Below are 15912 nucleotides of genomic sequence, written 5' to 3' on the forward strand. Positions count from 1 at the left end.
CTGCTTTCCTGTTTCTTTTCTCTCTCCTTCTGCTTTTCTGGACCATTTTAACCTTATTTGTAGAGATTATGAACAACAGAATGTTGCTATTTTGGAACGGGTAGTTAGTAACCATCTAAAAAAGCAAAAGCAAAAAATTCAGTGTTAAGCAAGTTTTTTGTCAAAAACCTTTTCATATCAATTTCTCCTAAAGTTAGTCTTGTTAGAGCACTAAGGTGACTACGGACAAGAAGTCTTAAATGTCTCAAAGCCCAAGAAAGCTAAAAAGAAGTCTCATGCTCAACATGTGGGGTTCAGTCACTCACCCACACTGAGGAATTGTGCACTACTCACTGAAGTGGGGATAGCTCTTTAAGGAGTCGCTATCTCCAGAGAATATGCTACCTCTACATATGAATACAGTTTCCCAGTTGTCAAAGGCTGTATGTGATCATCTTTTCCTTGTGAAGGCTCAAAGACAGAACATGGTAGACAAGCATTTCATTAATGATTTTAAAGGCCTGATTCTACTTGAGGTGGGCCTCACAAAAGGCCTGATCCCAAGCCCATTGATGTCTTTGGGAATCCTTTCCATTGATTTCCTCCCCACACATCCCCCTACCCCCCCAAACCCACCCACTCCTCACCATGGGCTTTGGATCTATCCCAAATCACTTAAATGGACTCATATGATTCTGCAAAGAAGCAGGTTTAATTCAAGTATCCTTCCTCCCTGCAATCAGTGGAGCTTCTGAATTAGTCAGACTAATTTCCCCACCCTATGCCTGGTTTCAATCAGCCAAACTTTTTTTTAGTTGCTTATTGTTTCTAGGATTTGTCTTCTAACTAAGAAATTGAGCTATGAGAAAGTTGTGTCTGCTTCCTTTCCTTCATCCCCTCCTCTAAACAGAAAGTTAAAAAGAAAGGACAAAGACCATGTAAGACTGTTAAACATAGTTACTTCACCCTTACCATCTCTGTTCACTTCATCGACTGAGAAAGAGCTACTTTAGACTCTGGGCCAGAGCTATTTGGGGAACAGACTTTGGCAAAACTTTTCTGGATGACCAGACCAATTGGAAGACAGAACTTTTATGGCTTCTATTGCATTTGCTATAGACTGCCTGACCTGTTAGGGTGATATAATTGTTAGGTAGAGGGAGAAGCCTGTAACGTTTGTTACGGTAATATTATGCTTAGGTTTTCCTTGTTAGTAAATCTCAGGACTTGAAAAATTTCAGCAAGGGGAACGCTTTTAGTCGAAGATAATTGTTTGAACCATTCATAAAGACCCTAAAAGTGTTGATTGAGGCACTTAATGAAAAGTCTGTTATTAAATATTTCCATTTACAATATCGCTCAGAAGGACCATCAGATTGGGGCTGCATTATGCTGTGCACTGTACAGACAGACAGTCCCTGCCCAAAAGAACTCTCAACCAACTTGAGATCTATTCATATTTTAAATTATATCTCTGTTAAAGCAGACTCCTATGATATTCTCAGGGTTAAATGTGATTCTCTAGGCCAGGAGCCATAGGAGACCACTACAATTTTTCATCTAAAGTGCTGGCTCAGTAATCAGAGCTTCAGCTGGTTTTTTCATGACCACTCCCACCCCCCTCACCCCTCCCCCAAAAAAACCAAAACCCTGCATTTTTTACTTCACTAGAGGGCAGCAGCTAGCAGATTGGCAAACAAGGAACATTAGACTGAGAAGGAAATTTAGCCTGTTTTTATTTCGTATAAAGAACATTTGCTAATTCAACCATATTGATTTTTGAGGATAAATCTTCCTAAGGTTGTTAAATTCTTTCAAATTCAAAATAAAGTTATTGGTTGGAGTTAGTTTTTCACCTTGAGTATTGCAATATATCCATCTGCTTGCAAGCTAGAAGAACGAATGTCATGATGTTGCCATCCTAACTTACATTTGTTCTAGCTACCTCAGTAAAGCATGGGAAAGGATGCAGTCCTCTTCTTATGACAGAAATGGGCTCATAATGGCTAAGTACAGTTCACCTCCGGGGATATACTGAAGTGACCCCAACTTCCATTTATGTGTGTTAAATTTCACCTGTGTATTCTTTCAAAATTAAATTACTAGAATTTCTAGTTAATTTACCTTTTTTATCACTTCACAAAACCTGCCTATAAAATCATCCTCAAATGGGAGTCTTTCCTAAACATAGAAGATTTTTCATCATTTTAAAGAAAAATCTTTCATTGTTTCAGCAAACCAAAAGAGAGAGAATAATTTCCATGATATTTTTATTAAGATAGTAGAATGATTTGTTGTGCTAAGGAATATCTGGCTCATTTGAATATCTTTGCTGGTTCTGAGCAACTAACAAAATCATCCAAAGCATAGGACTTGGTGGTGATGGGGTACTTCAGCCACCCAGACATTTGCTGGGAAAATAACATGGCAGGGCACATATTATCCAACAAGTTCTTGGAATGTATTGGAGACAGTTTTATTGTGGAAGGTGGAGAGGCTGTTTTAGATTTGATTTTGACAAATAGGGAGGAACTGATTGAGAATTTGAAAGTGGAAGGCAGCTTGGGTGAAAGTGATTGTGTAATGGTAGAGTTCATGATTCTAAGGAATGGCAGGAGGGAAAGCAGCATAATAAAGATAATGGATTTCAGGAAGGCAGACTTTAGCAAACTCAGGGAGTTGATAGGGAAGATCCCATGGGAATCAAATTTCAGGGGAAAAACAGTTCGAGAGAGTTTTTCAAATAGACATTATTAAGGGCACAAGAGCAAACTATCCCACTATGTAGGAAAGATAGGAAGTATGGCAAGAGACCACCCTGGCTTAACCAGGAGATCTTCAATGATCTGAAACTCAAAAAAGAGTCCCACAAAAAGTGGAAACGAGGGCAAATTACAAAGGTTGAATATAAACAAATTAACAAAGGTATATAGGGACAAAATTAGAAAGGCCAAGGCACAAAATGAGATTAAACTAGCTAGAGACATAAAGCTAACAAGAAAACATTCTACAGAATACATTAGAAGCAAAAGGAAGATCAAGGCCAGGGTAGGCCCATTATTCAATGAAGAGGGAAAACAATAACAGAAAATGTGGAAATGGCAGAAATGCTAAATGATTTTTTTGTTTGTTTTCACCGAAAAGGTTAGTAGCTATTGAATGTCTAACATAGTGAATGCCAGTGAAAATGAGGTAGGATCAGAAGCTAAAATAGGATAAGAACAAGTTAAAAATTACTTGGACAAGTTAGATGTCTTCAAGTTACCAGGGCCTGATGGAATACATCCTTGAATATTCAAAGGGCTGACTAAGGAGATATCTGAGCCATTAGTGATTATCTTCAAAAAGTCATGGAAGATGGAAGAGATTCCAGAGGACTGGAAAAGAGCAAATATAGTGCCCATCTATAAAAAGGGAAATGTTGACAACCCAGGGAATTACAGACCAGTCAGCTTAACTTGAGCAGCTAGAAAGATATTGGAGCAAATAATCATGCAATCAATTTGTAAATACCTAGAAGATAATAAGATAAGTAACAGGCATCATGGATTTGTAAAGAATGAATCGTGTCAAATCAGTGAGAAAGCTTTCTTTGACGGGTAACAAGCCTTGTGGATAAGGGGGAAATGGTAGATGTGGTATATCTTGACTCCAGCAAGGCTTTTGGTACTGTCTCACGTGACCTTCTCATAAACAAACCTGGGAAATACCCACTATAAGATGGGGGAAAAATTGGTTGGAAAACAGTTCCCAGTGAGATCATCAGTGGTTCACAGTCAAGTTGGAAGTGCGTATTGAGTGGAGTCCTGCTGGGTCAGGTTCTGTTCAATATCTTCATCAGTGATTTAGATAATGGCAGAGGGAGTACACTTATAAAGTTCGTGGATGATACCAAGCTGGGAGGCATTGCAACTGCTTTGGAGGATAGGCTTAAAATTCAAAATGATCTGGACCAGTGGTTCTCAATCCCAGGGCCTGTGGGCCACTTGCAGCCCAGTCAGCACACAGCTGCGGCCCTTGTGACATCCTCAGGGCCATACAAGTAGTATATATATTGTGTGCATGTGGCCCACATAACACATAGGGAGCTTCATATGCGGCCCACAATGGGTTATAGAAAACCACTGATCTGGAGAAATGGTCTGAAGTAAATAGGATGAAATTCAATAAGGGCAAAGGCAAAGTGTACTCTGCTTAGAAAGGAATAATCTGTAGCACACACACAAAATAAAAAGAGTACTGCAGAAAGGGATGTGGGGGTCATAGTAGATCACAAGCTAAATACGAATAAATAGTGTAAAACTGTTGCAAAAAAAGCAAACATCATTCAGGGATGTATTAACAATGGTGTTGTAAGCAAAACATGAGAAGTGATTCTTCAACTCTACTCTGCGCTGATTGGGCTTCAATTGGAGTATTGTGTCCAGTTCTGGGCACCACATTTCAGGAAAGATGTGGACAAATTGGAGAAAGTCCAGAGAAGAGCAACAAAAATTATTAAAGGTCTAGAAAACATGACCTCTGAGACAAGATTAAAAAAATTGGGTTTGTTTAGTCTGGAGAAAATAATATTAAGGGGGGAAACCTAAGTTTTCAAGTACATAAAAGATTATTATAAGGAGGAGGAAGAAAAATTGTTCTCCTCAACCCCTGAGGATAGGACAAAAAATAATGGGCTTAAATTGCAGCAAGAGTGGTTTAGTTTGGACATTAGTAAAATCTTCCTAAACTGTCAGGGTAGTTAAGCACTGGAATAAATTGCCTAGGGAAGATATGGAATCTCCATCATTGGAGACTTTTAAGGGCAGGTTAGACAAACACCTGTCAGGGATGGTTTAGATAATGCTTGGTCCTACCATAAGTGCAGAGGACTGGACTAGATGACCTTGTAAGGTCTTGTCCAGTCCTACAATTCTATGATTCTAAGGAGCTGCTAAGAAAGAGTCTCAAACCACTGCCTTTAAGGGTACGTCTACACAGCAGTTAAACACCCACGGCTGGCCTGGGTCAGCTGACTCAGGCAGTGAGGCTGTAAAATTGTTATATAGATGTTTGGCCTGGGGCTGGAGCCTGAGCCCTGGGACTTTGTGAGGGAGCCCTTCTCACAAAACCCGAACACCCACACATCAATTTTTAGCCTCGCAGCTCAATCACTGAAAGTCTGAGTCAGCTAACCTGGGTTAAACACAGCTGTGCTGCAGGTCTTTTATTCCATCTTAAGAATACTATGTGACCCAAAATGGGTCTGTCTGGCATCCTGAGACTCCAGTGACTGAGCTGCAGTACTGCCTAAGGAACAGTTTCAGCCTGTCTCTGTTTCTGAATTTGCGATACCATCATTGGTGCTCATAGAATGAAAACCAATCTTTTCAGTATCAGCGTATTTCGCATCCTCCATCCTGGTGCCATTAATATCTAGTGTCCTTTTCAAGATAGCAAACTTCTTGGCTCTGAGTTCAGGGTACTGAGTGATCTCATGGTATACTTCCTAAGTCACTGCTGTTACGTGAGCACGCCCTCCTTCAAACCCGCCACTAGCTTGACTTAGGCACCAAGTATTTCCACAGCACAGTTGAGGGAGTTCCCTATGCCTCATCCTAAGAGCCTGGTAAAATCAGCACCACCTCTCAAGGAGTCCAGTTGTCCACCCTTTGCCAAGTAGTGATTCAACTGTCAAATTGATGCAGTGGGCATCAGATCAATTCAGGAGCTCTGAACATTCTAGGATTACAAAACATCCTAGCAGACCACCTGAGGCGGTGAGCAGGCTATTCCCATGTGATTGATTGCATATGGACAATCAAGGACTCAATCATTCACGATATTTTCTGCAAATAGAGCCAAATGGTCATGGATTTATTTGCAACAGAAATAAACACAAAGTATCAATTTCTGTTCTGGGGGGTGGCATGTGTATGCATGCACAGGCGAGCCCTGGCTCTCAAGTAGATGCTTTCTGTATCTTCATGAACCCTGAGAATAATGTATGCATACCCACCAATCCCTCTAACGGTGAGAAAGCTCAGACAAGATGATCCTAATAGCACTAGACTTCCCCAAGCAATCTTGGTATCCACATCTTCTGAGCTATCTATCCAACCATCAGTAACATTACTTCAGATCCTGCACATAATTTCCCAGAATAACAGACCAACAAACCAGTCTCACTGCATCTCTCAGCAGGGGTGCTGACTGGTTGATGGTAGCGAAAAGGAGCTGTTCTGCTGGTATCAACACTTTGATCCAAACCAGAAAAGACACCACAAAACTGATACATGCAGCTAAGTAGAAAAGATTCTCCATTTGGGCAGAACGGCATCACATTTCTCCCTTGGAAACTCGGGTTCCTTTTTATTCTGGATTATTTGCTATTCTTGAAGAACTCTGGACTGTCCATTAGTTCTGTTAGAATACATACGATAACAGCTACAGCATGTCATCCCCTTACCCAGGGGCACATTGTATTTTCATATTTTCTGCTTGCTCACTAATTCTTTCTTTGCTTGCTGCCACGTGGCCACAGAAAAGAAGCACTATGCTAGTCAGTACAATTCAATCTGGCCTATGATGATCCATCATTCCGACAAAGAGATTGAGGAGAAAAGAAGACTCTTAGGAAACAGTCATTAGTGAGGACACTTCTAGTGAGGTGGAGAGGCCAGAATCCAGACTGGAGGGGAAGAGGAAAGAGGATGTCAAAGCATTGGGAAAATCCAGTCCCCCTTGTTTAATCTCCTTGAGCTGGCTAACTGCAGATTTATTTATGATATATGAAGAAGGGAAAAGAGGCAGGGGGCATGAAGAGGCTGATACGTGGAAGGAAAGAAAGGTGCATTGAGAAGAAGTATGACAAATGATTAAAAGGACTAAATAAGCCTAATACCCTATGGAAAATATTTACTCCATTCAGTCTACTTGGTTGCCTGATGTATTCACTCCACTATTACTAGACATATCCCTTGTCCGTGTGTGATAGATGTTAGTTACATTACTTAATACACTTCAGGAAAGTTCTTTTATTGAATGGTGACGCGAGCAGTATAAGAACCAGAATGGAATTGATAATAGAATTGAATAGTAACTGGGATTTTATAATCTAGCAATTCAGTATTTTAATAGTTGGCTTCCTAAAATTTGCAAAAACAAAGTATGGTGACTGATGTGAAGTCTGGTTCAGTCACTGAGCAAAGGATTATGTGGAAGTGAGGAATATATTGGAGCTCTTAATTGTTAATTTCCAGACATTCTAATGGTTGGGTTTTTAAAACTGTAGAATTTTTGTAGAGAAAACAGTATACTCATTGGGTTTTATCTGAACCTTAACTCAATTCTGCAGCCACAGTGGGTAATTTCTAGTACCCACTTTGTTGTTAAACACCCTCCAATTGTGGGCAAAGTGGCCACCAAAAGTTCAGGAAGAAGTGGGACAGGACAAGTAGTAATGGGCTTAAATTGCAGTAAGCAAGCATCAAGGTAGACATTAGGAAAAACTTCCTAACTGTGAGAGACATTAAGCGCTAGAACAAATTACTTAGGGAGGTTATGGAATCTCCGCCTTTCGAGGTTTTTAAGAACATGTTAGAGAAACACCTGTCAGGGATGGTCAAGATAATACTTAGTCCTGCCTCATTGCAGGGGTCTGGACTAGATAACCTACTAAGGTCCCTTCCAGTCCTGTATTTCTATGATTCTATTTCCATTGCTATTTTTTAAAATAAAGTGTTTCTGCATTGACAACCATGAAGAGTGAGGTCCTTAGATAGAAGTACAGATAGAGGCTGTGATTGCTTCCCCACTCCTCCATGCATAGTTGCATGAATATTCACCAGTAATCTGCAGGAATCAGAGAATTTAGTCCTTTTTTAATACTAATTGTTATGTATAGTAATGTGGTTTAGACTTTCCACTAGAAACTGGACATGAGAACACCAACTTGTCACATAAACCACTTGAGAAAATCTCAAATTATTAGTGACCTGAACTGAATTTTAAACCAGTGACATAAGGTAGTAGAGGTTCTGTAGTGCAGATCCTCAGCTGATGTAAATTGTCATAGCTCATTGAGGACTTCATTGGAATTATGATAATTTACGTCAGCTGAGAATCTGCCCACATATGCTTTAACTATGCCCTGCTGCTGATTTTCAAATTTAGAACCTTCTCCTTAAAGCTGTTACGTGCACTCACCCAGGCAGAACCCCATTGATTTCAGTGACAATAATGGTTTACTTGTGTGGAGAAGCTTGCAGGGTCAGAATCTTAAATATAAATTTAAAAATCTATTTCCCCCTCTAAGGTAATACAATCTACCAGCTCACATTAAGAACTAAATTAAAGGTATTTTTAGCTGTGTTATTTTGCATCTTTATGCTATAGTATTTGCAGTCTACCAGCTTTTTACAAATGCACGTGAATGGGTTCTGAAAGGTCAGATTTTAAACCTCATCCTTTGTGGCTGCAGCGTTATAACACCATCGGCATAAGTGGATGGCTAGAACTAAAGATAGTGTTGTTCTTTGTTACAGATCACGTTTGGGCTGCCAGATTTGCTTGAAGAAGTTTATGAACAATATGACTGTTCGAGTACCTGAAGCGGTTGCTGATGCTAGACAATCCATAGATATGAGCAAGAATTCCTAAAATAAAACGTATTAGGAGCTTTTCATGAAATTTTAACTATTTTTATAATTTATTTCTGAATGTTTAAATATGAACTTACTTAAACATAGGAGTTATTTTTAACGATCAATGTTAATTGTTTAAATTTTCTTTATGGAACCACTTATTTTGATTCTTAAAATGAGAATACTTTTAACAAGTTAAAGCTGAACTGTAAAATGTTGGCCAGATTATACTCAAAGAAATCATTAATGGATTTCTTTATGGAAAGAAGTCTTTTCTTTTTCAACTGTATTTGAAAACCAGACTTTTTTCACTAAAATAGTGATTTTATAGATTCAGAACCATTTGGTTTTTAGGGTTTCAGGCTTAGAAACGTTAGGTTGCTGGTCATATGACAAATGTAGCACAGGCTGTTTTTCTGTTTAATTCCATGTGCATTTCATGGGATGGTAGAAGCAGGCGTAACCAAAGAGATGCTGGCCGAGGGTATAGTGCTTTCTCAGCAACTGTAAGTGTAAGTAGGAAGATGGTCTATCCTAAGTCTGGAAATCTTGATAAAATATGACAAATACTGTTGAGATCATGTTACCATCTAGTCTAATGTCTAATACCTGATAAAAGCAATTCTCTTATCTTCCCATTGCCTATTATTTTCCCAGTATGGGCAAACAGTTACTGTGTGCATAGGATTAAACCCTTTGGTTGGACACTTTCTAGATTCTTTTCAGTACGGTTAAAAAAAACCAAAAAAACCTCCATGCTTTTAACTATCATTGGTTATCTTCTCAGTTTTCATGGCATAAAGTTATTAGATGAGGCAACTATCATGAAATACATATCATTAGCTTATAAAGTCATTTTAAGATTTGGATGAAATCTCTATTTTATATATAGCCAAACATTAATTTACATTGGAGTATTTCAATATAGTCAGCTGGTCCAGTATTTGAACTGTCAACAATGACACCCAGATATTTTTTCCTGTGAAAGGTTCTTTCAAGTTTCATTTATATGTGGAAAAATACTTTCCTTATTATTCAATACCTATAATTCATAAACTTAATTTGCAGTGTCTGTCACTCAAGATTGACTAAGTCCTTCTACTGCTTCTTATAGTGAATCAACATATTTTTACATAATTAGGGAATTCCTTCTCCTCTTCTAAGTATTTCAAAAACACTCTCTCTGCTTCTGATTTTCAGGGGTGCCCCTCTAAACTAACCATTTCTTATTATAGGGGTTCATACTATCTAATCCATTTTTAATCTATGTAGGACTTTACCCCTTATCCTGTATGTGTGTGTAAGAGAACTCCTTTACCAAGAGTGTTTTTTGAAAATCCAAGTAAGTGGTTTGACAAAATACAACAGGAGTATATTCATTCTGAAGCCTTATTAGAACATAAGCAGAACAAAAGGAAGAGGTAAATTAGGGAAATATACTTAAGATAAAATATAAATAGATATTGAGGTCTGTCATTTCCTCTTACTGTTCTGTGAATAACTTATTGTTCGAGGGTAGGAGTGTAGTATCAAAGGGAGTCACACTATGTTGCCACTTGCCTGAATTCATTTAGGCATTGCAGTGATATCACTTAAAATACCTTAAGATTTTATTTTATTGAATAGCAGATCTTTACACTTTGACTCAGAACACACTCTTGCAATTCAGGTCACAAGCCTGGATGTAGTTATCTACATGTGCTGTGGAAAACAACTTTTAGTAGGTTTTATTTAAGGTACAAGGCACTTTTCATTGTGGGGAATCTTAAAGCACTTAAACACTATGGGCTAGATTCACAAAGGGATTTAGATGCCTAACTGCCACTTTAGGTGCCTAACTCTGAGATATAGGTGCACAGGTATTTAGAAAGTCCCACTCACCTATCATCCAACCCAATAGGTGCCTAAACTCACTTGACATCTACGTTTTTGGGGTAAAACCTCCCTAGGTTCCTATGTTTGTGCTTTGGGGTGGGCACACAGCAGCCTTCCTCTAGGCAGCAAGACATCTATTTCCTACCCAGTGTGATGTGCGAACAAGGGGAAAATAGGCATTGCTCTGCCTAACTGGCATATAGGGCCTGATCCAGTAGTTTTACCAGGTTGTACCTTGCAGACGAGTTCACTTAATTCCACACGCAATAATTGGGGGGGAGGTGAGGAGGTGGCAGAGAAGTAAGACTTCCCTCATAACTTTTAGCCCAGCAGTGAGGGTACTCACCTGGGGGGCAGGAGACCTGTTATATTAGATTAAATAAATGGGCCAAAGGTGTGAACATAAGCCCGTCACTGTTCAACATTAAACAATGTTAAACAAGGTCTGTGGTTTGGTAAATAGAATCTCGGGCTATTTAGTATCACAGCAAACATATAATTTAATCTTTTATTAAAGATACAGAAAAGGAAAAACAGTTAAAGCATTTAAAATGTAAAGTATTAAGACTTTCCGTTTGCTTGGAGAGACTTTTAGATGTTAAAAGGGGATGGTGCTAGTACTGATCTCTGTGGGTGGCTGTTGTGAAAACTCTGCTTTTTGCTATCGTGAATTGCAAGATTATCATGAACTGTCTGTCCAAAAGCATTGAACTAATGAGTAGAAATGTCTGGTCACATTGAAGTAGGTTGGATAGCTTCAGCAGTGAGTCTTTGTGCAAGAGTGTCATAGGCTGATGACAAGTTCATTTAAAAACTGGCCATTTTAAGCTTCTGCTGGAAGCCAGCTTCCATATGTGCAGTCGGTGCAAGTCATCTTAGCAGCTTCATCCTGCCCAGCAACTTTTCTTTTCAAGGTGACTTGCAGTCTCTAGGATGGAAGTCAGCCTTGTCAGGATCGTCCACTCAAGTAATTTGTATAACATGCTGCAAGATCATTTATGCCAATGACCTGGTACCACTGACAGATGTTCCAACATTCAAGGAAGTGAAAGATAAGCTATCTTTAATGCTGATCTGAAGAGAATGGAAAATTTACATTCGGTATTGGTGGCTCAAACCCAATCCGTCAAAAATGGTGTCAGCTTTTCATCTCGGCAGTTCTGAAGCTAAGAAGATGCTGAATGTAAACTTCCGCAGAAAAGTAATTGCCCATGATCCTACCCCAACTAACCTAGAGTCACTGTCAATCAGTCTTACCTCTTTCAGATGTTGTTGATAGGTAAGCCACATGAAGAGTCTCACCAATATGCAAAAGTTAGGAGGTTCTAGCTGGGTTTGTGGTGCACAAATGCTATGAATAGCAACGCTGGGTTGAGTGTATACCATGTCCAAATATTGCGCACCTATTTGGGGAGGATACTTGGACACAGATTTCATTGAAATCCAGCTAAATGGGACTATAAGACTTGTAACTGCATCTTGAAGTTAACTCTGCTGCCTTGATTTCCAGTCTTCGCAAATATCCTCAAACTGTGTCTCAACAGCTGGCTACATTGTATGAGTCCAAGAAAGCTCTCACTAACCAAAAGCTGCCACTCTATGACAACCTTGTTCACCTGCCTCGCACTTGCCGTAAGTCCCACCAACCATTCTGGATACCTGAAGAAACTCTTTTTTCATCCAGCTTCAACACAGAAGACACCTGATGCCTGAAATCTGCAGGGAGTGATGTAAACAACAAGCACATCATAGGTCCCACTGTTGAACTGCCTGGTTTCTTGCTCCACCAAAGACAGTGGACAACCATCAATTATATTAGGATGTTATATGGAAGATGTTCACATCTGATGCATAAATGAAGAATAAAGGATTTGCCAGTGTGTGAATGTGGAGACCTCCAAATCATCAAATTGTGAACAAGTGCTCCATCTTTCCATTTGCAAGAGCTATAGCAAAGGTACGCTCTTCATCTCGTGAAGCCCTCAAATGGATTTCCGACCTTTCTGTGAACTTGTAAATGTTGCTATTTCCGTATGAAAGAAGCTTTGGAAGGAAAAAACCCCTTGTTTGACAGTCTCTTAGATGGTGTCAAAGATGGTAAATTGTCCTTTTGGGTAAAAGAGAAGAAGTTTGATTAGCTGGAGCTGTTATAGTCTGCTCCTATTTCATTCCATGTGGTGTTTGGGTTTCAGCTGTAGCTGGTAGTGGTGACATTCTCGGTCCCTCTCTGGCTTTACCTAGTCAAGACATCCTTCAGAATTGGGATGCAGATGATCCTGGGTCCCAAAAGTCAGTGGGAGTGGCAGCCGTGATGGTGAAGCTCACTCCAGTAGACTCTGTCTGCTCTTCTGTATTCTCCTCCCTCCCCGGGTCTCTTTCTTTAAGGACCCAAAACAGGAGTGGTGGGAGGAATAATCCATTCCCTCATTTATTTTGTCCTCTAGTGAGATCTAATATATGAACACACCAATCATTTTGGTTAATCGATTGCCAGTTCCACATTTTATCTTTTTTTATCAAGCATGATTTCAGCGAAGTCCTTGAATCATATCAATCAGCCCATCTTTGTTTGGACTAATTTAGTCTCTGCTTCTCTTGCACCTATTTGTAATATTCATTACTGAAAGCAACGTGACCTATTTTCAATCATCATTTGTTGTTATAGGATAGATTATTGTTTCATCTTATAAACTTTAACATAAATTTTTACAATTAAGCTCACAATTAGAGTAAATTTGTAGGCCCATATATCACAACAGTTCAAATCTATAACCAAATCAAAACACTGTTCAAATCCCCCCCCAGCTTGAGGGGAGAAAGGGATTTGAAGAGGTACCGGCTAGCAGGTGAGTGCCTTAACCCCTGGGCTATCAGATATTTGGGTGTGGGGCTCCCTCAGTCTCTCCTGCTGAAGCAATTCCACTTTGGATAAATTATTAGTCATGGGAGTTGGGAAACTGGCTTCTAAGTCTACCACATCCTGGCTGAGTGCTCTAACCACCAGGCTATAAAGTCATTCTTATGTTTACATATGTCCATTTACTCTCTCGGGCCCAAGGCCTAATTATTTGTCCAAAGCTTCAGCAGCAGAGATTGAGGCAGCCCCAGATCAGAATATCTTGTAACCTAGTGGATAGAACTCTTGCCTAAGAGATGGCAGCTACTTCTCTGCCTTGGGGGTGGATCTTCCATATTTAAGGTGAGTATCCTAACCACTGAGCTAAAAGTTATGAGGGAGCTCTTCCTCCTCTCCCCGAGAAGAGTGTGTTAACAGCTGAGAATCCCAGCAGCTAGAGGTGCCTCCCTCCAGCCTGCATTTAGATGCTGAACTCCCTGAGGTCAGGGCTTCGGACACCTCTCCTTGACATCTCTCATTGGCTAGTTTAGGCAGGGAGCTGCTTAGTGTGGTGGCTTTTGTGAAACCCATTCTTAGGTGTTTATGTCCCACTTTTCATTTATATAGGAAACTTGAGTGCCTAACTCAGGAAATGTAAATCCCAGTGACTTGCCTGGCCCCTAAAATATAGGCATAATGATGCTCAGTCTTGCAATGCCGTAAGTCCCTTTGTGAATCTAGCTCCATATCATCACACAAATGTGAAATAACCAATGTGCAACTATCTTTGGTATAGAGTAGCACTGATTTAATGTGTTAGCACTTCACATGAAGGCCTCCTATGGTATGGGGTTTTTTGTTTTGGCTTTTATAGAATGTGATGGAATTCATTCATCAGAGAAAGGCAAGCAGGGACCTCAAAGTTCATTTTGGCTTCTGTGGGTGTCCTGTGTCGTATAGGAAAGTGGGTCTGAGGACTGGTGAAGGAATCACCATGTTCTTGAGAAAATACACACAGCTCCCAGCTGTACTTGTTTCAGAGTTGTAAAAAATGATGTGCAAATAAATCTTAATTTTATACCAATTTTCCAGACACTGTTTGTCTTTAGCAATTTTCTTCCATTTTTGCCTTTTGCTATAGCATGTGTTCGTAGATTTAATGTGGGACATATATTTCAGGGTAAATAGTGCAGTAAATGTACACACTTAGATATAATGTGGTGATTGGACAAAGAAATATGCCATTTTAAATAATCCGTAGTATATGGTAGATATGTGGTACCAGTTACATATCTAATGTAACCTCACTGACTTAAGTAGGACTACAGCAGGGACAACTTTGACCCATGATATTTTCTAATTCCCATACTAAATGATTTCACATATTGTGGATGACTACTTAAATAGCAAAATATATTATTGATCTAATAGTGTCATGTAGAAATAAAGAGTAAGGCAAGGATAATGATTTATAATTGCACTTCCCTTCTGACAGAAATTTAAAGAGTGTGGGGGATCATAGTTTAATCCTGTGGCTCTCAACCTTTCCAGACCACTGTACCTCTTTAAGGAGTCTGTCTTATGTACCCTAAAGTTTCACCTCACTTAAAAACTACTTGCTTACAAAATCAGACATAAAAATACAAAAGTGTCACTGCACACTATTGAAAAATTTATTTTTCATTTTTACCATATAATTATAAAATAAATCAATTGGAATATCAATATTGTACTTCATTTCATTGTGTAGCATATAGAGCAGTATGAACAAGTCATTGTCTGTATGAAATTTTAGTTTGTAGTGACTTCGCTAGTGCTTTTTATGTAGCCTGTTGTAAAACTAGGCAAATAGATGAGTTGATGTACGCTCTGGAAGACCTCTGTGTCCCCCCAGCGGTACGCATACCCCTGCTTGAGAACCACCGGTTTAACCCTTAGAAAGCTAAGGCAGAGTACACTACGCTCACCCTTAGTTTTCCAAGGTGAGGGAAGGAGCTGACAACCTCATTCCCTCTACTTTTCATCCTTTTTTCATCACACTAAGGACTTCAGATCCATTACAATGTGTATGGGTAGAGTGGGGGCAGAACCAGACCTGGTAGCAGTGGACTGCTTCCCCTCCTGTTTAATTCTTAGGGTTTCATTTGCCTTTTGGAAAATTTGTCCCATCACCTCTGCTTTCCTCTCTGAAGGACTTGGTGTGCTTATGGTGCCCTAGCAGGCTTCAGGGAGAGTGCTAGTCCAAGATATTCCAAAGGCAAAAGAAAAGGAATTTGTCACCTGTTTCACTTTTTTGAGTGTCTTGAGGGGGGGGTGCTAGGCCTGCTCTGTGGGTAATGTGGTGTTCCACCATCCAGCCCCCTCTCTACTGAGTTACCTCAGCCTCCTCTCCAGGGCAAGAAAGGAGCCAGCCAGCACTGGAATAACTTGATCCAGGAGCAAGAAGCTTCCTCCATCTCCATGCAGCGAGCAATCCCAGAAGAGCAATATGCCAGGTGGGAAATCACTACACAATCCCTAGAGCCTGCACCAGCAGCCATTTCTTTAAATGGAGCTTTGCTGCTCCTGCTTCATTTTCGTGCAGGCTATGGATGGAAG

General features: G+C 39.8%; 1 protein-coding gene across 1 annotated transcript in view; it reads left to right on the forward strand.

Moving 5' to 3' along the window:
• The window catches only part of FDX1 (ferredoxin 1), a 38830-nt gene extending 24423 nt beyond the window's left edge, over positions 1 to 14407 (forward strand). The window contains exon 4 of the mRNA XM_067562823.1: positions 8505 to 14407. Coding sequence (XP_067418924.1) covers positions 8505 to 8619 — 115 coding nt within the window. The 3' untranslated portion in view covers positions 8620 to 14407. The remainder of the gene's footprint in view (positions 1 to 8504) is intronic.
• Positions 14408 to 15912: the final 1505 nt, after the last annotated feature.

Source organism: Emydura macquarii, unplaced genomic scaffold (assembly GCF_026122565.2).
Source record: "Emydura macquarii macquarii isolate MOO-44397 ecotype Brisbane River unplaced genomic scaffold, CSIRO-AGI_Emac_v2 contig_2473, whole genome shotgun sequence".
Classification (NCBI taxonomy): Eukaryota; Metazoa; Chordata; order Testudines; family Chelidae; genus Emydura; species Emydura macquarii.